General features: G+C 53.0%; 2 protein-coding genes across 4 annotated transcripts in view; one reads left to right on the forward strand and one right to left on the reverse strand.

The window, feature by feature from the left end:
- Positions 1–1,971, reverse strand: part of ABHD2 (abhydrolase domain containing 2, acylglycerol lipase) — a 37,425-nt gene extending 35,454 nt beyond the window's left edge. Inside the window, exon 1 of one of the 2 annotated variants that reach the window (XM_053954753.1) lies at positions 1,920–1,971. The gene's annotated coding sequence lies outside the window, so the exon portion shown is untranslated. Of the gene's footprint in view, positions 1–1,200; positions 1,276–1,919 lie in introns of those variants that run through there. The other variant, XM_053954752.1, reaches the window with a different exon arrangement.
- A 13,827-nt stretch (positions 1,972–15,798) lies between these two features.
- MFGE8 (milk fat globule EGF and factor V/VIII domain containing) lies at positions 15,799–27,405 on the forward strand. Of its 2 annotated transcripts, none has more exons than XM_053955101.1 (10): positions 15,799–15,979; positions 19,515–19,640; positions 19,901–20,026; positions 20,519–20,632; positions 21,029–21,210; positions 21,615–21,770; positions 22,653–22,797; positions 23,629–23,831; positions 25,573–25,728; positions 26,010–27,405. In XM_053955101.1, the coding sequence occupies exons 1-10, from the start codon at positions 15,907–15,909 to the stop codon at positions 26,151–26,153; spliced, it is 1,425 nt and encodes a 474-aa protein (XP_053811076.1). In that variant the 5' UTR covers positions 15,799–15,906; the 3' UTR covers positions 26,154–27,405. The 2 variants fall into 2 exon arrangements, with proteins under 2 accessions (XP_053811076.1, XP_053811077.1); XM_053955102.1 differs by having other exon boundaries at positions 23,647–23,831.
- The last annotated feature ends 294 nt before the right edge of the window (positions 27,406–27,699 follow it).

A 27,699-nucleotide genomic window follows, 5' to 3' on the forward strand; every position in this document is an offset into this window, starting at 1 on the left:
GGATGAAGAGGCGAGAGTTGTGGATGAAGAAAGGTTAACAGGACAATGTAAATCCAGTAGCACCCAGGCATTTCACTGCTCTAACCATTTCCTATCCTACACCAAATCCCATCTGGAGTATGGCTGGAACTTAGAAAACATCTTCATATGCCTGTGTCAAGATCAAAGTGTGTTATTTTGCCATCTTTCCTTCCCAGTGCCACATCCCAGAAAAACTCTTTCAATGTGTTAATATGAGTTTTCACATGACAAGTTTAATAAAGCAGCTTTATGAAACACTAAGAGTTTAAGCTGTTATTCACTCTCTGAATAGAGAAATGCAGCTTTTACAGGAAGAATAAGAACAAGATAATTTTTAAGTTTCTGAAGAAACAGTTCTGCAAGATAGGTGTTATCCACAATCTCCACATCTTTTACACACCTAAAAAAGACAGTCTGGCACAATCTTAGGTTGGCCTCATCTTTTGTGCAGCTAATTCACTCAGTAACACAGAAGACCTCCCATGCAAAAGCAACTATTCTTAAGAGTAAGACAGGAGAATGGAAGAACTCAAACATTAGCTTTTATTTCTCTTCTCATATTCTTCCTGTTCTTACTCTTGACTTTGATCACAAAATAAGTGATGTCTAGAATAAGAAGAATGGCTGCATGTCCACTGATCTGAGACTAGAGAAGCTATTGAAACTTCTTTTGTGATATGAGAACTAACCTCAGAGAGAAGGTGACTCATAAAAGATAAGACAGCAACCCAAGACTACTCATCAATAGCAAAACTCCCTGCACAGGAAATACACATTATCAAAGTCTAAAAACAAGATATCACAAATGCAAGCAACTGAACTGAGTGCTCTGTGGACACCACATCAACAGGGACTAGAACATGTCAACCTAAGCAATATTATGAACATGGCTGAGCATGATAATAATTGATAAATGAGGCATGTAAGATGAACACACTGTACCAGTTAGCTGACTAAGAAGACAGGAACATTTGTTACAGAAAGACGCACCAGTGCTGTGAAAGCCAAAAAGCAATCTAAGGGGCTGACAGGAATCTTTATACTTGCCAGACCAGTGACAATTGTTCATCAACAATAAGAGGAAGCTGCTATGAATTCTCTAAGGGAACCTACACGAGACTGAAAGTAGAGTGCAATCCCTCCAGCACATCTGCATGAATAAAGCTGCTCCTGACATACCTCTGCAAACAACTTAGCATCAGGTGAGAGATCTCAGCAGCTGTAACTCATCAATTGTGACAGATACATCGACATTTCTGTGCTGGAGGAGATTCACATGTTCCACCTGAAGGTGCAGGATGGGGCAGAGTCCCATCACACAGGGTAAAAAGCAGGTACACAGCAAGCAACAAAAGGGAGTCTGAAGCTGATGCAAGATGCTCGCAACAGGGTCAGGACCTTGGAGCGTGAGCACCAGGGAAGAGCCTCGCTTAGCGGAAGCAGTATGACCTGACAGGGGCACAATCCCCCCGGCTCTCATTCACGCAAGGAGCCTTCTCTGCTCCGCACCCAGCTCCCGATCGCACCCCAGCTCGGCCTTCCCTCCCTGCGAGCACAGGGATGGGATGCGCTGCTCCCACCGCAGCTCCTGCCCGGCACAGCCGCGCACCCCCGGGCAGCGAAGGTGGAAGCTGGCACCGCACCGCCACTTCCCAGAGCTTCCAGCGCCGGGGAGAACCGCGAGGAGACCGGACACTGACGGCCACCGCCCCACCGAGGGACATCCCCATCTCCCCCCGGGCAATAACACGCGGGGCCGGGCGTGCAGACAGTGCACGGCAGGACGGCGGCTGGGCAGGGACAGACCCGGCCGCGGGGCAGCCCCCCAGGGCTGCCGAGAGGAACGGGAAGGAGGCTCGGCCGTCCCCGAGCCCTGCGGGAAGGCGCTCCCACCTCACCTGCAGCCCCGGCCGGGCGCGAAGGCCCCGCCAGCTCCCGCCGCCGCTCCCGCCCGTCTGCCCCGGGCCCGCCGCCCGCTGCCCTTTAGCGGCCGCCCTCGCCCTCCCATTGGCCGCCGCCGCGCCGCTTCCGCCCAGGCCCGCGCGTCGATTGGTCAGAGGGCTCGCCGGGGACGGGCGCTCCATCACTGAGGCGCGGGTGCCATTGGCCGGAGGGGGAGCGGGGCCGGGACACCGCGGGCCGAATGGCTCGCGTGCCTGTCCGTCAGGCGGAGGGCGCTGATTGGCGGCGGCGGGCGGGGGGCGGGGCTCTCGGCGCCGGCGGGGACAGCGGCGCCGCGGCCATGACAGAGCGGGGCCTGGGGCACGGCGGGCTGCGAGGCCTGGGGGAGCCTCAGCCGCATTTCAGTCCGCCGCTTCCTGCCGCCACAGTCACCGCCCGTGGCGTGGGGGACGCAGCCTGGGGAGCAGCTCCAGCTGAAGGACACGATTGCTCCTCAGTGCCGTGGAGCTCGGTGGTCTTGGGGACTAAAAATCCCTCCAGGCTGCCGATGAGCCGTGTGCTGTACCGGGTGCTGGTTATATAATACTGCATCTTTTAGAAACCGGATCTTCGAGCCTTAGAAATGGTGGCTGGGCCCTCAACGCGCTGGGTTTGTTCAGGGTGGGCCCAGAGGGCAGCTCTGGGTGCCAAACGCTGGGAGCAGCCTTGGGCTGTGCCAGCAGCAGTGCAGGGCCTGCCCCGGTCCCTCAGAGTCCTCAGCATTGTCCCACCAAGCGGCGTGTGTGACTGGGACAGCGAAATCCACTCCGAGGTAGATGGATCTGCCCCATCTGAAAGGCACTAGGAGGAAAATAAATGATAAGATAAAAAACTGTCCACGATGCAATGTTTATAAACCTACTTTTTTTGTATTCTTCCAAAAGAGCCCCATGTTACGTTGCTGGTAACATCAGCCATTCTGAGCTGTGTTAATGGTTGCTTTATATAACTGGATGGAAAAATCCTTCCTCTCATTTCAGATATTTTAAATGTTTCCTCTGTTTACTGGGTGTTGGAGCTTCCTACGTGGAGAAAGCTCTCAAGGAGCAAGTCACATTTTCCAGGGCGCTGTGTACGTGGAGAGATGAGTAACTGCTGTAGCCTGAGTCACAGGGAAGGAGGGAGCTCTGGGTAAGGGCAGAGAGGGAAATTCTGGAATGAAGGTGGCAGAACAAACAGCATCCTCCTCTCTCCACACTTGCTACAGGTGTGATCCCACACCACTCAGTCAAACAGAGTTGTATTCCTTATCTTTTAATTAACCTTGTGAAAATACCCAGGGTTTATGGTTGCTAAATTTGTCAGTGGCTCAGCTGGGCTGAGGTTTGGTGTGTCTCAAGGCAGTGAGTTATGCTTGTGATCAAGTTAACAGATAGGCTCGGCAGATAAACATCCGGTATCAGACTCAGCTTTAAGTATTTGAGGAATGTGTTTGAGGTTGATTGCAGAAAATTGCAGTCCAATTGATTCCAGGTGTACCTTAGCTCTTTCACCATCTGATCCAGGCAGGAAAAAACAGATCCGGGCAGGAAAATATGCCTCAAACCGTAGTTGAGCCTCCAGGCAAGGCTTTTATTTTAAGTCCTTGAGACTGTTGGAGATTTCTCCGACCTGAGAGAAGCTCAGCTATTAGGAGAGCATTGTTACAGACCTGTCACAGAACAAAGCAAACCAAACTTGCTGCTCACTTCTTGCTGAGGAGAGATGAACACTGAAGAGGTAGCAGCATAAATTTACAGGTGGCTGTGGCAGTGGGAGCCAAAATCCTGAGCTGTGTTTATTGCAAGGAGCGAAGTGATGGAAAAGGTGCTGTGTCTCCAGAGACAGAGGGAAGAACCACTGCAAATCATCGGTGTTTTACTCTGGGCAGTGTTGAGGGGTTCCAGCTGCACCTTGTAGCGTGGGAGCAGGGATGTCTGGGAGGAAGCAAGCACATTTGGGAATGCAAACCCGACTTTGGGCTGGTGAGCTGTGGCTTGTGAAGGAAGCTGCCCTCCCTGTGAGCGTGTGGGGAGTTGCTCTGGCCGATGTGCTGGTGGGCTCTGCAGAGTTGCTGCTGCAGCAGCCGCGGGTGCCCGTGCCGCGGGTGGAGCGCTCTGGCCCAGAGCCAGGAGCAAGGCTGTGGCACTCACAGTAAACAGGTCATACTCAGAAAATGCCATCTGAGCAGGAGCCTGAGCCATCCCCAAAGGAAGAGTGCTGGAAAGAGCTGAGCTTCATTTCCAGCCTTCTAGGGAGGGATTTAGCTGCTTCAGCCCAGCAGATATTTCTGCCTGCTGGTATTGCTGTGAGGTGGGATGGGAGTGTCCAGGAACACTCTAATGCTTTGGAGACAGGAGGATCCCTCTCTGAGCAGTGTGGCTACTGCAAAAGTGGACAAATGTACATGCTGGATACTGCAAGCACAGGAAGAATGCAGCTTTGCCTTGTGCTTTGGGCAGGCAATTACCTCTATACAGAGAGGCCAAAAAAAGACTAATTAAAATCCCACCTTTTTAAATGCAGCAATTGGAAAGGTACCAGGCAGAGAGAACTCCACGTGCTGCTGAACCAACCTGAGACTCCCCCATGCAGCACCGTGGTGACAATCACCTTTTGTTCTTCATATCCCTCTCTCTTTTGGCTGTTGCTGCCACAACTCTGAACTCTTTTTCTGCTTCATTTCCCCCAGCCCAGCTTTTCTCCTGCTCAGCAAACATGCTGTGTGCTGAAGGACTCCTGCAGACTTTGCACCCCTGAGGAAACCTTTTTGCCAGAGGAAACATCAGGGTGTTCATCTATGGCAGTGTGTAGCAGGAGCAAGAAGGAAAACACCTCTTAGGCAGGGTTTGATTGCCAGCTGAAAATAAGCAAAGTGCCTGTCAGTGACATGTGAGCACAAAAAAGCTTTGCAGATGGAAATAAAGGCAATGCTTTTTCCTCCTCTTCTGCTCTGCCTTCCCTGCAGTGCCAGTGAGGCTTTGGCTTGTGGGCTGCGGAGCCATGCTGTTCCCGAGCCTGTTGGATCTGGAGGCACAGTGCTCTTTGGACTCTTAGATATTTTCTGAAAATGGTGCCTAAAAGAGTAATGGGCACTTTGCAGAGCTCTAAATAGACCAGCCTCTGTCCTGAGGAGCTGGCAACGTACGGAGGCAAGTGCCAGGGATGGGAGAACGGCTGCATCATACAAACCAGCTGGGGAGGTGGCACGTGGCCCACCTGATCAGTATTTTTCCATCACATTCTCATTCAGTTGCTCCTTGCCAACTTCCAGCTCTGTCACACTCCTCAAAAGCTTGTGCTCTGGGTTTATTTAGCATGCTATTTATTTCCTAATTATAGAACTGAAGTGACTGACCTCAGCCCTTCTGGGTACTGCTCTCCACCTTTTTGCCCCCTCTAAAACATAGACTCTGGTCTCCTCTAATGGCTGAAGGCCATTGCTAGAAACTTTATGACTCATTTTTTTTGTTTTTCTCCCAAGCCCAAGAGGGCTCAGCCTGCTTGTACAGAGAGCATCACTGATCATTTCAGAGCAGATGGGCTATTGCATTCCCAAATTCTTTAGGCCAAAAGAGAAATGCCACTGAGCTGAACACTTTACCAGGCTGTGTTCTGCTGCTTCTGTCCACAATTTCCCAGCAGCCAGCTCACTGCTTTTATCCCACATCCAGCCACAGCTGCTGCCCAGAGGAAGAGGTTTTGAAAACCACTCCCTGGCATCAGCAGTGCTGCTGGTCCTGCTTTTGGTTGCTCCATGTGCTCCATGGCACTTGGACCCTGCCTGGCTTCACAAAAAATCTCAGTGGTCTGGGAGAAGGACCCATCTCTATCTCCCTGAAAGGAACCTGTGCCACAACACTACTGAATTTTCCAGGAGTATGGTTAGGTGAAATTCCTACCTTCAGGACACCTTCTGCACCAAAAGCTGCCAGGCTGAGCAGACCTGTTCCCTGCAGCCACCTCTAATGCCACCTCTTGTTCAGTTAGAGCTGTTTCTGCCCCTTTCACACATTTTGGTAACTTAAGATACAGCTGCAGGAGCCAGGCAGTGCTTTGGTGTGGCACCTGTCCCTAAAGCCACCTGCAGAAGCAGAGGGGTTCTGTGCAGGGAAGGTGGCATCAGAGCAGCAGGTGTCTGGCAGGCAGTGAGAGCAGGGAGAGGAGGTGTCTCTGAGGAAAGCAGGGTGGATTCAACAAATGGATGTACTAGAGCCAGAAGGATGTATGAGCTTCTCCTGGAGAGTTTCCAAGATGTCTTGCTGAATAAAGGAAACCGCTGGTCTTCTGTTTAATCCCAAATGTCTGTCTGACATTTGCCACTATAGTGTGTTCCTGAGGTTGGAGTCTGGAAAGACTGTGACTGTCCTGCCTCAGAAAGCTGGCAAAAGAGTCTGCTAAGGCCACATTTTTTTTTTTCCAGTGGCTACTTGCAAAATGCTTTCTGTGGAAAAGTTTCCATAGAAGTAGTGGTGCCTGAGGAAAATGCAGGGTTGTAATCCTGCAAACTGAAATGCTCAGTGAACTGAACAATGGGATTACCAGCCCCTTGTGAAAATCCAAATTTTAGTATTGCCTGAGGAATGGGGAAGGGCCTTTTCCTAGAGAGCAATATTCATGGAAATAAATTGAGTGGAGGCGGAAGATTGATTTTGTGCCAAAATAGTGGGAATTGGGATAGATCTGGGAGGAAGGGAGGGAGGGAGAACACAACAGTGTTTGAATGATGGTGAGTACAAAAGAAATGGTTACAGTTGTGATTTGGGAGAATGAGTGATGGTGTTTGGGAGCAGAGGGCCAGAGCTCTGTTTCCTGAAGGTGTAGAAGGAAAGCAGGGGTGAGAGGAAACAGGCTTGATGCTGGTGCAGGGAGGAGGGTTGTGGGTGAGGCTGGTGGGGTCCACAGGAGCATGGTTTGGCAAGGTGGGTAGGAGAGCAGGAAGCTGGAAAGCACAGTGGGATGGCTGGGATGAAAGGCTAATCCAGAGCATCTCCATCTGCCTGATGACTTCCTGGAGATGCACTGGCAGTCACAGCCAAGCAGTGAAGGTCTGCCACCACGGCCAGGGGTGAACTGACCACCCTTTTCCATGCGCAGGCACCTGGAAGGCTGCAGATCAGTGTCCCAAGAAAACAAAGCAGCTGCAGAGCTACTGCACTCCATTCCTCTGGCTGATCTTACCTGCCTTTGCAGGAGCAGCACTTCCCTTTCTACCATCTCTGAGTTAATGTATTGCATGGGCTGGAGGAAATAAACAGTGCTGCTGATGCTGTAATGACCCCATTTCCAGGCTGACCTCCACCTTGGCTCATTGTGGGCTCCACCTTGCAAAACTGATGTCTCAATTTTTGGGAAATGACGTCTGATTTGCCACATGTCTCCTCAGAGCAGACCAGCTTTAAGATCCTGACCTCCAGAGTTCCCATGAAATCCATCCTGGGATTTGGCAGTGATGCTGCAGGAGGATTTTGCCGGAGTTACGCCGGGCTGGACATGCAGGGAGCAGGGCTGGATGTGTGGGGAGTGTGGCAGGACAGAAGGATGCGTGGCTGAGTGATGATGGTGAAGGTCCTTCCTTCCTTGCAGCTGAGGAAAGAGCTACAGCCCTGGTGGAGGCTAGAGGGTGCTGTGCTGCAGGGAATGGGTGTCCTCCTCCTTCCCTGCTCAGCATCCCTTCAGAGCCAGGTAGAAATTTGCAGGAAATGCTGCCTCTGAGCTGACATGAAGACTAAGGTGCTGGCTGGAGTTACAAACAACCTCCAGGGCTTTTTTTCAGACCAGAATAGTTCATTGGTTCATTATTTTGCACCCAGAAGGTGACATACAGAAAGGAAGGGTGGCTTTTCTCAGATGGGTGTAAAAGCAAAAAGTGGGTAAAAGAACTGAGAAAATGAGGAACAGATCAGAAGATAAGGAAGCTGAGTGGAATAAAAGCAGAGAATAGAAGGGTGAAGAAAGAAAATAAAAGGATAAAGAAAGAAAATAGAAGATGAAACCAATGAAGAGGATCACATCCACTGCTGTGTCTAATTAAGGGCTTCAGATCTGCTGAATGATGAAAGGGAGATTTACTTGGGAGAAAAATAAAGGAGCACTTCTTGCTTGCGGCAGCTGAGGCCGCAAAGCCCCTGGCTGATGGGTCAGGATCAGCTCCTGTTTACCCAGCTGAGGTGTGGCTAATCCTGAGCACCACAAAGAGCAGAGCTGAGGAGTGAGAAGAGGCCGGGGGGGAGATGGGAGACAGGGCCATGTTTGTACAGCAGCTGACAGGCAGCTGCAAGCCCAGGCAAAAACACAACATGCTCCTGAACAAGCAGCTCTGTGAGCCGAGGGCTGCTCCCTGGAAAGGCTGCCAGGAACCACAGGCAGCAGGAGCAAACGTGCCTCCTGCGTGGGGCTGCACGTGCTCTGCAAAACACAGCCCTGCCGCCCGGCCTGTGGCTGGGGGTCACTGTCCTCACAGCTGGCAGAGCTGCTCTCCCTGCCTGCAGCAGGCAGGGCAGATGTGCAGGCGTAGCTGGAGCAGGAGGAAGCACAGGTACATATGTTCTTATGTTCTCAGGTCTTGCCGAAAACAACCGACCAAAAGTGAGAAGATGCAGGCAGACAACAAAGGAGGAAGACTGCAAATAAGTCCTGTTCACAGCTAAAGGGACGGCACCTCCCTCTGGGAGGGTCTTGGGAAGGTTCTGGGGTTCTTTCAGGTGAATGGTGTGTACAGCACCATTGTCAAGAAGCCAGCCCTGCTCACAGAAGTGAACCACATCAGATCTTGATGCAGGTGACCTCCATTCTGTTTTCTACATCAGTCCTGAGGTGGGTTAGCAAGGAATGGAACAGAGCTTCCTAAATTGGACACAGATTAACACACAAGCCCCTAATAACTGTTCTGGCCCCACCACACGTGCTGAGGGAGGTGCTGGGGCTGCATCCACAGGTCCCTGAGGGACATCTTAAAGAGATACAAACAAATCTGGCCCAGACCATGGACCAAATGGAATGCTATGGTAAGCTGCAAAGCCCTGTTAGGAGCTGAGGGGCTGTTGAACCCACATGTTTTCACTCTGTGTCTGCTCTGATGTCTGCAGCAAGAGTCACTGGTTTTACTGCTGGGGGTCTCAGGGTAGCAGCCCATTGCCAGCTGGGGACATGTAGAGGGACTCAGCACTGGAGTTGCAGCTGCTTAACTCTCCAAGAGCAGTGGAAGAATGCAGAATAGGTGGGATCTACTATTACTAACTAATCTGTGGGGCAGAACAAGGAGGTGAGAGGGAAAAGTGAAATGTGAAAATGCCTCGAGGGGGAGTTGATGGCAGAAGGCAAATGGGTTCATGCTCTAATAAAGGCTCTGTTGGAGGCTGGACAAGTAGTTGATGTGATGGGAGATCCCACTGAGAAGGAGGGGTGATTGCAGAGGACATATGGAGTATTACTAACTGAATGCCTATTGTAAAACCATGTTGGTATAAACCTCCTGGCAGAGAGGGAGAAACACTTGGGAGTCTTTAAAAGGGTCACACAACTAAGTGCTAGCAAATATCACTTGGAGGAAATTCGTGAAGCAGGTAGGGGAGATGGGTGGATACCCCTGCCCATCAGCCCACTCTTGTTTCTTTGTAGAGAGCTCTTCACCACTCCAAACAGTGTGTATGGGAACTGCATGGAGACATCTGTGGCTGTGCAGAGCTATCAGCTGGCTCCTTGCCTGGAAGTTGTTGTTGCTGCTGAGAAAGGAGGTATCACAGCCCCAGGCAGAGTGCTCAGAGAGGACACAGCTGCCTGGCCATCCCGTGGCATCCCCTGCTCCAGCCTCGTGTCCCCTTGGGTGCGTGCTGCCCCTGGGACTGGCTACGTGCACTTCTCCATGACAGGGCTGGACACCCTGACCAGGCAAGAGCCCGGTGAGACCGTGGCGATGGCTCTGACAGATGGGTTTCATTGGGGACACATGTCTGCCTTGGAGCTTGTTTTTATTTCCTTTTGAGAGAAGGAGGAGCCATGGGAGAGGAGTAACTGAGTGGCTGAGCCGGCTCTCCTGGACACAGAGTGTGGTGCCAAACGAGCTCTTGCTGCGGTTTCCGCTGCGGCTCTGGAGGCTGCAGCCCAAGGGGCAGGAAGTGGTTGAGAAGGAGCTTCAACTGGTGTGCCAGCAGTGCAGGATCGATCCTGGATGGGAGAGAGACAGAATCATAAAGGGAAGGCTCTGATGGGTCACGGGATGAGGGAGATGTTTGGATCTTTGCCAGCATAGGAGCTCCTGCAGCAGCTCCAGCGGAAGGCACTGGTCACCAGGAACTTCCTTCCAGTGCAGAGGTCCTATGGTAGCCAACATCCTGCATCAATGGTCACCAGCCTCTCCACCTAGGGGCACAAGTGGCTCCAGGTGGCCTCCAAGAGCTGCTTTGGCCTGGGGGAACCAAGGGAATAAGTAGCTGCTTTTGAGATGTGGTCACCCTGGATTCCCTCACAGGGTCAGGCGCGTGTGTGAAAGGAAGGTGTGCAGGGACTGGTACTTTCCTGCTGCATCAGCCATGGTTGTGGTTACTGAAGTCTGTTTTAGAAGGCCACAAATATGCTTCTCTCCAGGAAGAAGTGAATCCTAGAGCTGTGGCAGTTCTCCCCTTGTCTGTCAGGTTCTGGGGGAATCAGAGCAAGTGGGAGGTATGGAGAGGGTGGGACGGGCAGAGTTCAAACCTTCTCATTATGCTTCCAGATACAGAGATCAAAAGACAACTTGACAAATTAATAAGGCCTCCACCTGGGCAGAGCCTCTCTCGGCATGGATGGGCGGAAGGGGAGCGTGCAGTAATGAGCAAACTGCCTCTTCTCCACCAGCCGGTAGGACAGGTTCTGGGCTCTTGCAAACAAACCCTGTGGTCTAGCTCGTTAGAGTTCATTAGTGTCGTTCCATATTCATACAGCATTAGCGCCATCAGGCCCGTGTTTAATCAGACTGTGAGCTTGCCTTAAGCCCTGCAGGCATTGGAGGACCTTCCATGAACCATATGCCAGAAGCACATGCACCAAATTGGTGGCTTGAGTAAGGAAGGGTCTTGTGAGCGTGGTAACAGGGTGAGGATCAGAAACCTGCCACAGAAACCTGGGTTATCAGAGGGACCTGGATAATAAAGCTATCAAGTACACAATTTAGTGCTTTGTGTCAAGGCAGGATCTTGCAAAGAGCTTCCTGAAAAAAGAACAAAGAGCCATGGTTTATCTTCCTGTCATATCTGCTCGGTGCTCAGGCAGGGTCAGGCTGCTCGAAGCTTCTAATCCATCAGGGGTTTCGATTAAGCAGATTAAGCACCGTGGTGTACCACAGAGTGTGGGCTCATGTTACAGGTTGGTGCTCCCAAGCAACAGGCTACAGAGGGCAAGGCAAGTCTGGGATGTGGAGTGTGCCCCGTCTGTCCTGGGCAGTGCTCTGAGATGGGCACCACAGGGAGCCACCACCAGGAAGGGCTTTAATCCTGGCCTGAGGTCAATGCTAATCCATCATCAGTGAGGAGGCAGGTATTTCCCAGGGTAATTCCTGCTGTAGCATTTACAAATGATCTTTGGAAGTGGTGCTGTTACCACTGGCTCAGGAGGCCATGTGTGTAAGAGGCCAAGCCTGCATGCCTAGCTTTTGCATGAACAAAATAAAGGGAGATACGTCCTTCCCTCGAGCCCTTCCAGCGCTTGGTTTCCCATCTGCCAAATGAAGATGAAGGCAACACCTTTTCTGCTGGAGATAAGCATGGATAAATCCTTAAAGACTGCAAAGGATTCAGAGAGGGGGGTTATATAAAGGTGCTTATATTAAGTACCTTACACAGACACACCAGCTTTAAGCTGGGTATAATCTTGTTTATTTAGGTTAGAGCAAAGGACTTGAAGTTAAACTGGCTGGAATCTCGTCTGAGCTCTGACAAGATCAGCAGTGGGCAGCAGAGCAAAACCAGGGGATGGTGCTGCCCTTTGCCTTCTTCCTTTTAAATCAGAAAGTTTTAGGTATCCAGAAGGGCTCTCAGTAGCCTTATGGAGCTTTCCATGCCCCAAGGATATTCAGTATCTAGGTTTTTTGATTAGTCCTGAAATTCCCAATTCCTAAACATTAGCATCCCTAAGTGTACAACTGTGTTTGAAGAAACTATTACCCATTTGGTGGAAAGGGCAGAGAGTGTGGAAGCCTTTTGTTTCTCAAGAAACTAAACAGAGAAGTCTGGCTACATGCAAGTGTTATTAGGTAATAAAATGATAGAGCCAAATTAATAATAAAAAAAAATAGGTTTTTATTTCACGACCGAGATTTGGTCTCTGATAGCCACGATCAAAGGGACAGCGCCGAGCCCGGGATCGGCACTGGGTGAACACTGATCCGAACTCTACCGCTTCGGATGCCCTCTGTTCACCAATGTTGTCTTTGTCTGGTTAGTTTTATACAGTTTTTTTCCACCTGGGGCAGAGGTTCTCCTATTCTTTTCGTTGCTTCACATATTCATGGGGTCTCCTTTTCTCTGTGCTGGGCTGGACAAAGCTGTTTCTGGGAAGCGATGAATGCTGATGTTGAGTTATGGGAACCTGGTACTGGATTGCACGCTCCTGAGGACTCTGACTATCTTGATCGTAGATATTTGGGTGTCTCCTGGATTGTCCCAGGAAAGGGCCCATCTCTGCATGAAGCCACGGTTTTTCGTTTATAAATTAGGTCTTTCTCCCTGCTGCCATCTGTGGTTTCACAATCTTTCCCTGGCTGCGGCTTGTGGCTTTTTATTTAAAACTTTAAGAATCTTTCGTACAAGCACAACTTATTTCATGTATATTTTATGTAAGCACGAATTATTCCATAACATATATTACACAAGGATTGTCCCAGCCAGTGGATATCTTCGGCAGCTGTTGGAAACCTCGTGCTGGTAGACCAGTGGGCAGTGACGCTGGCTGGGGCTGCAGGACGTTAGAGATGCTGGCACAAGCCCTTGGTTATCCTGTTAGAGGGATTAAGAGCAGACTGGGGCTTAATCCACTGCTGTGGTGCCACAGATCATTTCTCCTTCCCACTCGGAGTGGCTAACACGTGTGGCAGGATGGGAGGCTTGATCCCATGTGGCAGGAAACTTTCCCAGGACTGTGTTGTGGCCTGAACCACAACTTTGAACTCTTTTTAAGAGTCGTGCCTGTGAAGGATGAGGGCTACCTCTGTCAGGGATCTTTCTGGGGCTCTCAAAGCTGGGGTGAAAGAGGAAAACCATGTTGCAAGGAGTGTTGTGGGAGCGTTTTGGGTGGGAAATCCCTCTGGGGTGTAACAGCTGACTTTTGAGATAGACCTAAGCCAGTGAACTCCTTTACAGAACAGATAGTTGAAACAATAGGAGCTGCTACCCAAAACAAGATCCATTCAAGGGCTGAGCGGGGGGTGGAGGGGCATCTTTGCTACCTGATTGTGGTGGGGAGAGGTCCTGTGAGTTTCTGAGAGGGAGTGGAGGGAAGTCACATGAAACTATGCTGATACCAAAGCTGTCACTGCACATTCATCAGCCATGATGATCAGCCTGGTCAGTTTTATGGCAGATGGGGACTTGGGCAAGGGATCACCTGTGCATTGTTCACCTTTCTTGTTCACAGGAAAACACCTTTGTATAAGCTGGAAAATAAATAAGATTGCATCAGAGAAATGCATGGCCCCCATCTTCACCTATTTTCCTCTTTATCACCCCAGCTACGGGAACCAGGCTATCTGCTATCAGCACAGCTCGGAAAGGGTTACGCACAGCAGAATCTGGCAGATCTCCGCAGAAGAAACCAAACCCAGTGGTAAATACTGCAATAGCAAGGCCTAAGTAGTCCCTGCAGAAGGGAGTGAAATTATGCCTGACCTTCAACCTACCCAACTCTTTCAAGTAGAGCCATCCCTTGCAAAAACTTGGCGGCTGTAGGAGCCCGGGCGTGGTGTTTGCCTGTGGGAGCTGCCTCTGTTCCTCGTTTCTTCCCTGTCCTTGACAAGTTGTTCCTCTCTCTTCTCTGCTGCCCATGTCCAGAGCTTCCCTCTGCCCGCTGGGACAGCAGAGACACTTCCCAAGTGTAGTTTCTCGTGGGATGCCACTCTCCATCGCATAATTCAAAGAGCCACTGGAACTTGCAAGATGCACTGTCCCTGTGGAGAGCATTGCTCCATCTGGCCTCCACAACTCGCTTTTTAATATCCTTTCCCATGCACGCTCCTAGGACATTGGCATTCATTTCTCTGGGGACAGAAAGAAAACATTTTGCTTTCTGTTTTTAGAGAGGCTGATGCTTTTTCTGCAGCTCCCTCTGGGTCTTGCATTCCCTCTGAGACTAATCCAGGCAGTAGCCCCTCAAAAGGCCGAACAAACACCCTTGTCCTAGTTGCTTGTGCACAGCCCTGGGAATCTTGCCCTGCGCTCTCCTCCTCCTGACCTTGTTTTCCTCAGAACACCACAGCAGCAATTACCCTGAGGTTGAAGGGTTATTCGAAAGCAAGTACTGTGTCTTGCGTGCTCCCTCCTTTCCAGCTGTTGTTTCTCCCTACACTGGAGTTAAACTCTACCTGGAGTTTTCTTTGTGTTGTTACTAATTTAGGGAAACACCAGCAGCGAGGGTGGTGGGTGTGGGTTGGAATACGTGTCCAGTTCCATGTGTTTCTCGTTCTGTGGTGCCCTGAGAAGTCACCAGTGCAGTGGTGCAGCTGGACCTGACACTGAGTCTCTCCCTAGGGTGCTGCTTGTGCTCTGGGTGCTCTCATGGGCGCTGGTTGACTGTGTCTGACAAAAGCATTAGCTGGACACTGGAGTGGAGGTGGGAAGACTGGTCAAAGTGCATGGCATGCAGCTGGACTGCGTGGCTGCATTGCCAAAGGCAGAAATGTAGCAACACTTGGGCAGAGTCAACATAAACATGAGCAGCCCAAGTGTCTGAGGTGGGTTAGTTAATGCTGAAATGGAGGGTTTTGCAAGAAGAGATAAAATCAGCTTCACGTTTAGGAGGAGGAGGGGGGTTTGGAGTAGATTTCCATGACAGGGTCAAATGATCCAGCATTCCTGTGCTGTGCAGTGCTCTTTTCCAAAGAATTTGCTGCTGAATATGGTTTTAGCCTGGATATGCTTTAGCCTTCCAGGGCTAAATATGTTTTTGCCTTCCAGGCCAGAGCTCCCCACAGGGCACCAGTTCCTCTCAAGAGTGTGGCTGGGCTTTTCAAGGTCTTAGTGGCTGGGCACAGCTCAAAAAGGAGCTAGTTTGTGGCCAAACCAGTGGAGCTGTGGTGCAGTGCTTTGGGCAGAAAGCTGTTATGTCACTCCAAATCCCTTTCACATATTTGCCGGACCTGGCTGCAAGCTGATTTTCTTGGTGCTAGTTAGGAGGAACTTGGGAAAACCCCATGTCACTGGCATGCTGGATGACAAGGATGGCACAGGGCACTTGTGTTCACTGTCCATCGGAGGGGAAGCCCTCTCCAGCTTTCATCCCACCCAAGGAGAGAAAACTGGGGTTTCTGCTGCAAAACAGTTCTTCCTTTGCCAAGTGCTGGCAGCCCCCAGTACATTCCGGTCCAACTCTGCACCCTCTGCCTGCCAGCCAGGGCCAGGAGCCATGGGCACTGCCAGGCTCGGGAAGTCCCTACCGGCCACCCGAGGGCCAAGATGTGGCGTGGGGTGAGCCAGCGGTCCCCCTCACTGAAGCATCATCAGCGTGGCCGTGGTGGCTCTCACTTCCAGAGACACCTCCGCTGCCTTGTTGCCTGTACCCCCGTGCTGCCCGCACCCCGGGGGCGCGGACCCTCGGCCGGGCCGTTCCCCGCCGGCGGGGCCGGTCCCGCCCCGGGGGCGGGCGGCGGAGCACGTGGGGCCGCGCCGGGCCGGGCTGAGTCACTGCCCGCCCCGAGCCCCGCGGCGGAGCCGAGCCGAGCGGAGCCGAGCGCAGCGGAGCGGCCCGGGGGGGAGCGCACGGCGCGGCTCGGGACGCAGCATGGGGGCGGCGAGGTTGTTTAGGGCGCTGCTCGCCGTGGCGGTGGCGTTCCCGCTGCTGCTGCTCGTGTCCGGTGAGTGCCGGGGAGACGGAGTGCCGGAGAACGGGGGTGACGGGGAACCGGGGATCAGGAGTGCCGGGGAGCCGGGATTCCAGGGATCTGGGGTGCCGGGGAGCCAGGGCTCAGGGGATCCGGTGTGCAGGGAAACCTGGGTAGAGGCTGGAATGCTGTGGATCCGAGCGGTAGGGATTTGGAGTGCAGGGTTGTCCGGTGTGCAGGATTCCGGGGTGCAGGGCAGTCCGAGGCGCAGGGCAGCCAGAGTGCAGAGAGTCTGGAGTGCGGGGTTGCCTGGTGTGCAGGGGATCCGCGGTGCTGGACAGGGTGAGTTTCAGGGGATCCAGAATACAGGGGAGCCCGGAATGCTGGGGATGTGGAGTGCGAGGGATCCGGGGTGCAGGGGTTGTCCGGGGTGTAGGGGTGTGTGTAGGGGTTGTCTGGTATGTAGGGGACCCCGAGATGCCAGGGATCCGCGGTGCCGGGGATCCGGGACGTGTAGCGAGAGGACCTGGGGGTGCAGGGTGACTGGGTCCAGGCTGCGGTGCGGGTTGCACGGCACGCAGTGCGAGTGAGAGGGCGTGCAGCCCCAGGGCTGCTGCTGCCGGAGCGGAGGATCTCGGGTCCACGGCCCCGTCCCTTCTTCCGAGGCGGGAGTCTCTCAGCCGGGCTGTCCTGTGCTTTCAGATAACCGTGCAATGTAAACAGCGTCCCTGGGACCGCCTGGTACGCGCCCAGCTGGCCTGGCCAGGGCAACCCCGGGGACTAGCAGCTTCATCGTAACCCCGTGGATCATGTCTGGGGGCTTGGCTCCGAAAGGGATGGAGGAGACCAGGGAAAAGGGGAGCAAAGCCTTAGTGCAGGCTCCCGGTCAGGGACAAAGGGCAGCAGGAAGGGGTGAGGAAGGCTCTGTTTATGTTTGCTCTCCCTGGATGGCTGAGGTGCCTTTTTTGCCCTCCCGAGACCTGACTTCCCCCAGCCCCGCTGGGATGAGCTGTCCCAGTATTCGGAGGATGTTATTTTTGCCTCCCAGCCAGCCTGTGGGCTCATATAAGCAAACATTTCCAAAAGCAGTGGTTGATCTTTGTTGCCTTGGTTCCTGAGCGTTCAGGCTGTGACAGCTCTGTCCTTGACTGGAGAAAAATGTGTGTGTGGAGGATGGAGATGCTGAACAGCTATGAAACGAGGCCTGAAACAGTCCAGAAACAGGAGCATCCAAAACTGCTTGCTACAGTGGAAAAAGTGACCTGTGTGCCTCACTGCTAGGCAGGGGGATGGCTACCAACACCCACCATGTAAGGGATTATTCCTGGGAGGGGATAAAAGGGAGTCCAGTTACTTGCAATAAGTGAAGTATAAAACTTGAACCACTCCTGTCCCACCCATGGGAGGAGACCTTGCTGCTTTGCTGCCATGTCACACCCCAGACACTCCTGTGCTGGAGGCAACACTGATGCTGGGGAGCATCCGTTCCTTGACACTCTGTGTTTGGGGAATCAGCCATCTCCCACTGTTGAGCAGAAGTAGCTCGGTCTGCATAGCCTTGACTGGCTGCTGGGAGAGATCCGTGGGATGGGGGTGGATGGATGTGCCCAAGACCTGCGGAGGGGTGGAGGGGTGTGGAGCAAAGGCATCCCCACTTATCAGCAGGAGCCCTCTCCTCCCATGCTGTAGCTCATGGCAGCGCATTGATGGAGCATGAGGTCATGCAGAGCAGGCTGGGCAGCACAGGCAGTGACTTGAACTGGTGCCCAAGTTTTTCTGCCTCCTGAGGCTGGGCTAAGGGAGCTACAGCATCCTTACATCCTTACGGAAACCTCCACCTGACACTGGCCTGCCTGCCACCAGCCTGTACCTTACACATGTGGAGCGTCAGGAAGAGAAGGATTAACTCGAAGGTCCTGCTATTAAAGGACTAATGAGTAGGAGCTCACTGAGTAGTAGCTTAGGCAAATGAGAGCTGCGTTGTTTGGTGTTCATCTGGGCAGTGAGCCCACAGCTCATCAACTTCCACCTTCTCCAGGTCATGCAGGTAGTGAAGGGTTATTCCTAGGTCTCCACCTGGGTTCAGTCCTTGTTCTGACTTCTGCAGCGTAGCAGAGAAATGCCTGGCATCAAGGGATGTGCTGTCCTGTTTGACAAGGAGTTACTGATGCTTTCAACCAGTCCTGTGGAAATCTGGTCTAGGTTTATGGAATGTTGCTGCCTTGCGGCTTTTAGGCAGAATAAATTGAGGGTGGAAGGAACTTCAGCCCAGCTCTTGCAATCTGATTCAGCCCTGCAATGGAGCTTAGAAGGTTGGAGGGTGCAGTGGGTTGACATCATTCACTTCCCTCCTCAACAGGACAGGGTGGGGAAAAGAAGGAAAAGATCCAGAGTGGGTCATTTTCATGGGCTGCAGTTATTCATTAACTGCTCTGGTGTGGGTCCTTTCCATGAGATACAGTCCATGAGGAAGAGACTGCTCCAGCCTGGAGTTGTCTGTGGGCTGCAGTGTGGATATCTGCTCCCCTGTGGTCCTCCACAGGCTTCAGGGAGACAGGTCTTCTCCATGGGCTGCAGTAGAATCCCTGTTCCTGCACCTGGATCACTTTCTTTCCCTCCTTATTCTCTGCCGGGGGTGTTTGCAGGGCTGTGTCTCTCATTTTTTTCTCACTCCTCTTCTACAGCTGCTGCACAGTGTTTGTTATTTTATCTTGGATATATTATCACAGAAGCTGTGCTGGTAGGCACCATCTTTGAGCAGCAGAGGGTTTGTTTTGGCATCGGCTGGGAGTGGCTGTCTCCAGCATGGGAGCAGCTCCTGTTGTCTTCTTGCTGAGCCACCTTTGCAGCCCCCTGCCACCACCACCTTGCCACATAAACCCTACACCGTGGCAGATGCTGGAGATGGATGAACAGGCAGGGAAGATGGTGCAGCCCCACCAGCTCCCTGGGGGAACCTGCCTGTGAGCCAGGGCTGCCTTGTGGGAGCTGCTTGGAGAATGATGGAGGTCTGGCAGGCGTCCTGCAGAGATGGACCTTGTGCTTCCTCCCTGCCTGACTCCAGCATCTGGGAACTGAGGAATGCGAGCTCCCCCTACAATGATTTTTTTTTTTTTTGTGTGTTCTTACAAGTACAAACTTACCTTAGCAAAACCCAGCAACAGCACCAGCCCCATTCCCTTTAATCATTCTGTCCTTCTCGTGCCTGAGTGAGCCCCAGCCTGGTCACTCACATTTCCCAGCCAAGTGTCAAAAACATTTAATGCCCCCAAACCTGGGTTTCCCCTGCCTTCATTTTGTCATATAGCATCTGTTCAACCTCTTTTTTAATGTGTCAGTGCAAGGCAAGTCCTTGCTGCTGGTTATGCTCCCAGTCTCAACCACTGCTTTTGAATGCCAGCAGCCCTCTGCAAGGTCCAGCAGCCTGTCCCTGCCAGGTGCTCCCTTCCCTGTGGGATTTGCAGCAGACCAGTTCCTGCTGTTGGGCTGGGGTGCCTTCGTGTGCATGGGGCTCTGGTGGATTGGTGCCTTAGGGATGGCTTGCAGTGACACCTGGCTTTACTTCCAGGTGACTTCTGCGACGTGAACCACTGTCAGAATGGGGGCACCTGCCTGACTGGGATTAATGAGGCCCCCTTCTTCTGCATCTGCCCTGAGGGCTATGTTGGGATTGACTGCAATGAGACAGAGAAAGGTGAGGAGCTGACCCTTTCCCAGGTGCTCCCTGTCAGCCAGGAGCCTTGCTAATAGTTAGTGTGCCCTTGTCCTGGCCCTGCACCACTGGCCCTGGGGTTCAGCCCTTCTGATGGCTGATGGACACATAGAGCACAGATCTGAGTATATGGTGATGGGATGCACTTGGGGGTAATGCAATGTGTGTGGGGAGTGGAAGCTCACTGGATGCTCTTATTTTCCACCTGCGCCTATATTACAGTTGTTTTTCCCCTTCCCCAGGGCCCTGCCACCCTAATCCTTGCCACAACAATGGTGAGTGCCAGCTGGTCCCAAACCGGGGCGACGTCTTCACCGACTACATCTGCAAGTGCCCTGCGGGGTACGATGGGGTGCACTGCCAGAACAGTGAGTACAGCAGGGGGGCAGGTGGGGGAAGCTTGTCCACTGAGAGCCTGGGGACCCCTTGGGTGACAACTAGGGGATGTGAGCAGCTGTGACTGTGTGGGGCACCAGGCTGTTTTGGAGCTTGCAGGGTGGAGGGAAGGATCATGGTGTGGGGACAGGTTATGTCTCAACGTTGCTCTGCATCTCTGGAGGGACTTGGTGCCTCAACTAATAACACAAGGGGTGCCTCAAGGCTCAGCCTGCTCCATGCAGGTTCCCAGCCTTGATGTGACTGTGTGTCCTGGTGCACCTGCATGGCTGCACTCAGTGGGGACACAGCATAGACGGGTCCTTGGGTTAGAGCTTCAGTTTGTGCCACCCTCTCTTCATGGACCCTGCCATGGCCCTTGTTTAGGGGATGCCTCTCCCTCTTCTTGCTGTGCTGAAGGAGGGGTCTCCTCTCCAGGACTGGTTTTGGAATTGCCTTCTGAGCTCCTCCTCTCTCTCTCCTAGACAAGAACGAGTGCTCCTCCCAGCCTTGTAAAAATGGAGGCACCTGCCTGGACCTGGATGGTGACTACACCTGCAAGTGTCCTTCTCCATTTTTGGGGAAGACCTGCCACGTCCGTAAGTCTTTGGCACCAACTGTACTGAATTCCCTTTCCCTCCTGTTCCCTACTGTCTGTCCCTCATTGCCAGGAGGGATCTCACCAGCTGATTTAGGGGATCTGGAGGGCAGCTGTGGCTACCCTTGATGCCAGCAGGCCTGGTCCTAATGGAGGGAACATCCTCAAGAAGGTGCTTTCTCCTCTCTGGAGTGCCCCAGACCTCTGTGCTGTGAGGGGGACTGATGGATGGTGTGGTTTTGGCTGAGGGATGAGGAGGAGAGGACACCCTGGGGACAGCCAGACCCTAGGGCTGGCCTCCCTCTCCTGTTCTGCCCCCAGACAAGAAACAGATGACCCCTAGTTCTGCTCCCTGGTTAGTGTCTCTCTCTGATCCTGATCTCCCCTCTGCCCCCAGGCTGTGCTGTGCTCCTGGGCATGGAAGGAGGAGCCATCTCTGATGCCCAGCTCTCAGCATCCTCTGTCTATTACGGCTTCCTTGGCCTCCAGCGCTGGGGGCCAGAGCTCGCCCGCCTCAACAACCACGGCATCGTCAATGCCTGGACTTCCAGCAACTACGATAAGAGCCCCTGGATCCAGGTACCTGTGGCAGGAGTGGAATGCCAGCACAGAGAGCAGCCCCAGCAGCCATGGCTGGTCTTGCAGTGCTGCTGTCACAGGATTTCACTGCTCCTGGTGGCAAGCGTGGGGCTAAACTGCTGCATCAAGCTGCCACCAGGGGTATCTTAGGGTGTGCCTGGAGGAGGCAAATCCATTGGAGGAAGGTGGGACATGGGTTCATGATTCCCCTTGCTCTGCCCACCTTGGGATGCAAGGCTGGAGGGATGGACTGCTTCCTCCCCAAGGGAGCTCCAGTGCCATGGGCAGCCCCTTTCCTTGTCCCAGTGCCCACCCTCCCACCCAGACTTGGTGGTCCTAGTGGGTGCAAGAGCTGTGCACCCCATCCTCACTGCACCCCACTCATCCTCTTCTATCCTCCACAGGCCAACCTGCTGCGGAAGATGCGGCTGAGCGGGATCATCACGCAGGGCGCGCGCCGCGTGGGGCAGCAGGAGTTTGTCCGCGCCTACAAAGTCGCCTACAGCCTGGACGGGCGGGAATTCACCTTCTTCAAGGATGAGAAGAAGGACGTGGACAAGGTGGGCTGCGATGCTCTGTATAGGGGGTGTCCCAGCTCCCCCCATCCAGTGGTGCTGTGGGTGCTGAAGTGGCTGTGAGCTGCATCCCTGTGCGTGGGAAAGTGCTTTTGACCTGGGGCAAAGCTGCATTGGGAACTGATGGGAACTCTCCTAGCAGCGAGATGGCACAGGCGGTTCCAGTGCCAAGCAATGCTCCCTGCCTCTGTTTAATTGACCATAATAAGCATAACCAAAGAAGCAGCAGGCCTGATTTAGGTCATTCAGATAGTATCTTTACCACTGACACCCTGTGGGAACTGGGCTTGGTCTGGGAGTGCTACTGAGCAGCTTGGGTAGCTCGGTGTTGTATCTGCAGCAAGCACCAGCTGACAGAGTGTCTCTCAAAGTGACTTACAGATTTCCACGCTCTCCACTTGCAGTTCTTTATGGCAAGTGTCTCCTGCTGGCTTTCTGAGCATCCAGGGAATGGTTGGGAGTATCTGCTTTGCTTTAAAAAAATAGAAAAATTCCCCTTGTTTCTGCAGCAGTGGAAAAAGTGCATGAAAGACAATTTGATTCTATTTATTATGTTAAAAAGAAAGAAACGAGCCACCTCTGTGCTTGTCATGATTTGAGGAGCATCGTGGTAGTGGGAGTGGGTGTTGCTGCTTGTGTGGCTCTGTGGGGGTGAGAATGAAGCAGGGAATGTTGCAAAGCTCTGTTGAGAGTGTTGGAGCTCCTCCAAGGTCCTGCACTGTTCCGGGGCACAAAAACAGAGCCCAGCTTCCCCCTCTGTGCTCTTTTGCCATTGGCAGTGCCGAGATCTCTCTGTCTGCTGTGCAAAGGATTTGCTGCAGGAAACTGTGGGAGAGCTGGGGCACTGAGGCCTGGTCACTGTTGCAGGTTTTTGAGGGTAACGTGGACTATGGCACCATGCAGACCAACATGTTCAACCCTCCCATCACGGCCCAGTTCATCCGCATCTACCCCGTGATGTGCCGCCGCGCCTGCACGCTGCGCTTCGAGCTCATCGGCTGCGAGATGAACGGTAAATGCCGGTGCCGTCCCCTCCCGGGGGCTGCAGGGCAGGGGGTGACATGGGGCAGGGCATCACCCCTTGGCCTGCTTCTGATCCCTCTGGACAAGGGATTTGGCGATGCTTGTTTTTGCTCACGCTGATGCCTGGGAATACCCAGGGGTGCGTTTGGGAAGCACAAGCTGTTAATCCCATCGGCTCAGCCAGCTCGAGCTGCATTCTCACGCTGCTAACACCTTCCCAAGCCAGGGGTTTTTACTGTGCCCCCTCCCCATCTGAGCTGTGATCCCACTGCTTTTCCTGCTGGAGAGCTTGAAAAGCAGCAGAGGATCAAAGTCCTCTGGGAAATGTAAAGGATCATCAGTCTGAGCCCTTTCCCTGTGCCTCCTGCATTCCTGCCGTGCAGCACATCCCTGGGAACTGAGTGGGACTCGTGTGTCAGTGTGGGAGTGGGATGTTGTGGGGGCTTGGGGCCTGTCCTGCTGCTGCGTGGGTGCGATGCCATCCGTGCTTTTGGCTGGGGATATCTTTGCGTTGCTCTTTCCACATCCTTCTCTGCTTCCTGCCAGAGCTTTCTGTATTCCAGGCCTGGGCTGGGCTGTGCTGTGCTGTGGGGACATCTACTCATCCCTGCAGCAGGAGGCACTGTGAGCCAGGGAATAGCTGGGAGCTAAAAATCCCGGGAAAAGACAGCTCTGCGCATTTCCCTGCCTGGCCCTGGTGCTGCTCTGGGCAGTGGAATAAGAGTGTGGGGATGGCTTCTGACAGGTCTGCGGGGTTTTGCTTGCAGCGGTGCTGTTGTCTCTTTCCTTTTCACTGCCCGTGTAAACTGTTGTGTTACAGTGTATTTCAACACGGCAGGTTGCTCGGAGCCTCTGGGCATGAAATCCCACCTCATCTCCGACCAGCAGATCACAGCCTCCAGTGTCTTCAAGACCTGGGGCATCGATGCCTTTGCCTGGCACCCTCATTACGCTCGCTTGGACATGACGGGCAAAACCAACGCCTGGACAGCCCTGAAGAACGACCAGTCCGAGTGGCTGCAGGTGGGTCTCTGGTCTCTGTAACCTCATGAATCGTTCAAACAGAAAATCACGGACAAAGACTCTCTAACTAGTCAAAGTTGGAAAGTGGTATGTTTATTATGCCGGTGGGCAGCACTGTGGGGATTGTCCCTGAAATGTGTGACCGCACCACACAAGGATTTTTACCTTCTATTTATTTCCCAAAATAATACATGTGCATAACCCCAGCACCTCCCATCCCTGCTTTGTATCAAAATGAGGTTTTTAGTCCTTCACGCGTGCGCAATTCTTCTCTTGAATTGGGTCGGTGGTCTCATATTTGGTATGTTCCTATAATGGTTTACTTGCTCCACTTCCTTCTACAAATGAGCTCATAATATAACAATTAGCTTTAACTTAAGCATCTAATAATCATTAACCTATTGTTGGTGTATCTAACTTCAATATGAATTAGTTCTAACCCTCAGCTAAAATCTTAACCCTTTAAAATCATGATTCACTCATGTCTCCTCCAGCTCCTCCAGCTGTGCCTAGGGCCATCTCCTTTTTCAGGGTAGCTGGAACAGCTGGGTTGGTGTGACCAGAGCCTTGTTGTGGGTCACAAAGTCCAGCAATGCTCTCCCTGAGCAGGGATCACAGGGGCAGGTCAGGATGGGACCACAGCCACCGGTTTTAACAGCAGTCCTGGAGCTCTGGGTCAGAGTCAGTGCTCATAGGAACAAGGTGGTGCCGTATCTGCAGCTTCCTGTGGGGTGCATCAAGCCTGCAGCACCCCAGTTCTGTCTCACCCCCTAAGGAAATGCCATCCCAGCCTGGAGTGACCGTCCCAACAGCCTCTGGCTGCCCAGAACACCATGTTTCTGTTTTGCAGGAAAAAAATCAGGCTTGCTTTTCTCTTCCCAGTCTGGAATAGAAACAAATAGTTTTGAAATTTCCTTCTCAGTTTCCTTTGCTCCCCTGTTTTTGTACTTTTCACATGATTCCATGACATAATAGGACAAGGCAGTTTAGATATTTGTCCCGCTTTATATTTGGGAAATGATTAAAAGCAGCTGTCTTACAACTCCAAATAAACCAGCTTATCGAGGCATTGGCTGATGACGGGGTCAGGATGACACGCTGAGTTGGGCTGTTGCACCACAGGCTGCCTGTTTGTGTATGTGTGTATAGATTTACATGTACACTCAGGATTTATATGTATTGTATAGCTGGAATTGCCCTCTATGAGCATGAAAACAGAACTAAATTAATGAGGCTTTCAGCTCCTTTGGTGGTTTACCCTGTAACATGCCAGCAGCAGTAAACACAGTGTGGCAGAGTAAAGAGAATAGAAACCGTCTCACTTAGAACCCAAATGTCAGATTGTGTTGAACTGCATATTTTCTCAGCCAGAATTACTTTCCAGTGGAAATGCATTTCCTCTGTGAATCCTGTATTTTTTTCAGTTGAGGTTTTTTGCTGTCCTTCTCACACTGGTGTTTCCAGGAAAAAATGTGGAGGTGGCAGGGGTGGGCATGGGAGCTGAGATGGGTTTGCACCCACTTTTGGTTGCTTTGAGGGATGCTGTGAGTGTTGAAGGATCAAATATTTCAGAGTCATGTTTTATGATTTGTCTGGCATTGGCATGGGGGTCAAGTGGTGTTTTTCTCCATTCTTGACCCCCGAGGGTCAGCTCTTCCTGGCTGCCTCTGGAGCATGAAGGGTGTTGTAGGGTGGGAGCACTGCTCCTGCAAGGAGCTGTGACGAGCCTTGTCTCTGCCAGATTGACCTCCGGGACCAGAAGAAGGTGACAGGCATCATCACACAAGGAGCCCGTGACTTTGGGCACATCCAGTATGTGGCAGCTTACAAGGTGGCCTACAGTGACAACGGCACGTCCTGGACCCTGTACCGGGATGCCCAGACAAACAGCACCAAGGTGGGTGTGGGGAGGGCAAGGTGATTTCCCAGGGCTCAGGCATGCCATGGTGGGGAAGGATGAGGGGGGGAGGGCTGAGGTCACAGAATCACAAAAATATGCTGAGTTGGAAGGTACCCACAAGGGTCATTGAGTCCAACTCCTGGCCCTGCACAGGGCACCCCAAGAGTCACACCATGTGCCTGAGAGTGTTGTCCAAAGGCTTCTTGAACTCTGTCAAATGAAGCTGTGACTGCTGCCCTGGGGTCCTGGCAGCACTGATACCCACCTTTCTCCTCTAGATCTTCCATGGCAACAATGACAACTACTCACACAAGAAGAACGTGTTCGATGTGCCCTTCTATGCCCGCTATGTCCGCATCCTGCCCGTGGCCTGGAACAACCGCATCACCCTGCGCGTGGAGCTGCTGGGCTGCGATGAGTAGGCACGGGGAAGAAGGACGGGGCTGCTCTTCCCCGCTGCCCAGCCTGCACCCTGCCTGCCCCTGCCCACTCCTGCTCTGACCTCACACCCCCCTCTCCATGTCCCCACACTCAGGAGGCGGCCAAGAGGGCTCCCCTGCCCCGCGTCGGTGCTGGGGCTGCAGCACTGCACTTTACGGGACCCTTGCAGGTGGGATGTGGGGATGGCTCCTGCCCTCTTGCTGCTCCAGCCAGGGTTGAGACCTCCTCCTGCAACTTGGGGCTTTCTTGGGGACACCATCCTGCAAATGAGGCCTTGCTGGGGGACCCTGTCCTGCAACCAGGGCTTGGCTTTATCTTCTCAGCTAAGCCTTTTCTCCTTGTTGCTTCTGCTTCCAGCAGAGAGGCTGCAGCCAGTGGCAGTCCCTTGCCTGAACTGTGTCTTGGGGCTCAGCTGCTTTCAGGGTCTTAGGGCAGGCTCCCCTGGCTTACAGCTTCCAATGTCCCTCCTCCTCCCTGCTTGTCTGCAAGCAGGGGCTGTGAAAATCCTCTGAAAAGTCTCAGCTGTTGTCCCCTGCCCATTTTGCCAGGCCCTGAGTCTCCTTGCCTGCGATGTCAGCACCACATAGTGCGAGTGGAGTGATGAGATGACTCCTGTCAAGAGGCACCAGATCCCCAGTGATGGTGGCTTTACCTGCTGGGTACTCTGGCAGGCACCACAGCAGGCATTTTGGCAGGCACTACACATTCCCTTTTCTGGGATGCCAGCTCCAGCAGCCTCTCAAGTCTCAGCATTGCCATCATCCCCAGCTTACTGCAGTTTGGCGTGCCTGGCTGTCCCTTGTCCTCAGAGCCCAGTGGTGACCAGGGGAACTACGATCTGGTAGTGGGGAGAGTTGGTTTGTAGCCAGAAGGATACGAAGAAAAGATGGGAAAGGTGGTAATTAAACCCTCCAAATGCAGTGGGCAGAGAGCCGTGCCATGATCCTTTTTGTAACCTGATTTTTTTCCCTGTACATGGGGTGGAGGGGAGCCTCTTGCAATGCTCGAGCCCTCGGGATTAGCAGTAGGAGATGAGTGAGTCCCAGGTGGGAGCACGGGCAGGCTGTCCTGGGCTGGTAGCGATGCTTCCCCTGCCTGCCGGGAAGTGAAGCAGCCGTGGGGCTGGGCTGGCAGTGGGTTTGCTTTGGCAAGGGCTGAGGGAGCCCGAGTGGGATGGCAGCAATGGCCCCACTCTGGGGTGTCTCTGACAGTATTAAAACCAGCTGAAACTTTTGGGGGTGTCGGCTTGTCTGCTGTGTGCCTCCCCAAAGGCCATTTCCCAAAGCCTGGTTGGTCTGGTGATCCTCCTGGATTCCCTCTGAGCCCCTCGACTCTTCCATCCTATGGGGTGGCCGGCTGCTGTGCTGGCCCTGCACCTCTCCTGCCTTCACAGACCCTCCTAGCTCCCTTCCCTGCCTGAAAAACAGGGTATCTCAGGGCTTTGTGTGCATCCTTCCCACTGTCTCCACCCTGTCGCAGCTGCTGGAGACTGCTCACAGCTGGCCAGGCGCGGCGGGATGAGACTTG

Source organism: Vidua chalybeata, chromosome 13, assembly GCF_026979565.1.
Source record: "Vidua chalybeata isolate OUT-0048 chromosome 13, bVidCha1 merged haplotype, whole genome shotgun sequence".
Lineage (NCBI taxonomy): Eukaryota > Metazoa > Chordata > Aves > Passeriformes > Viduidae > Vidua > Vidua chalybeata.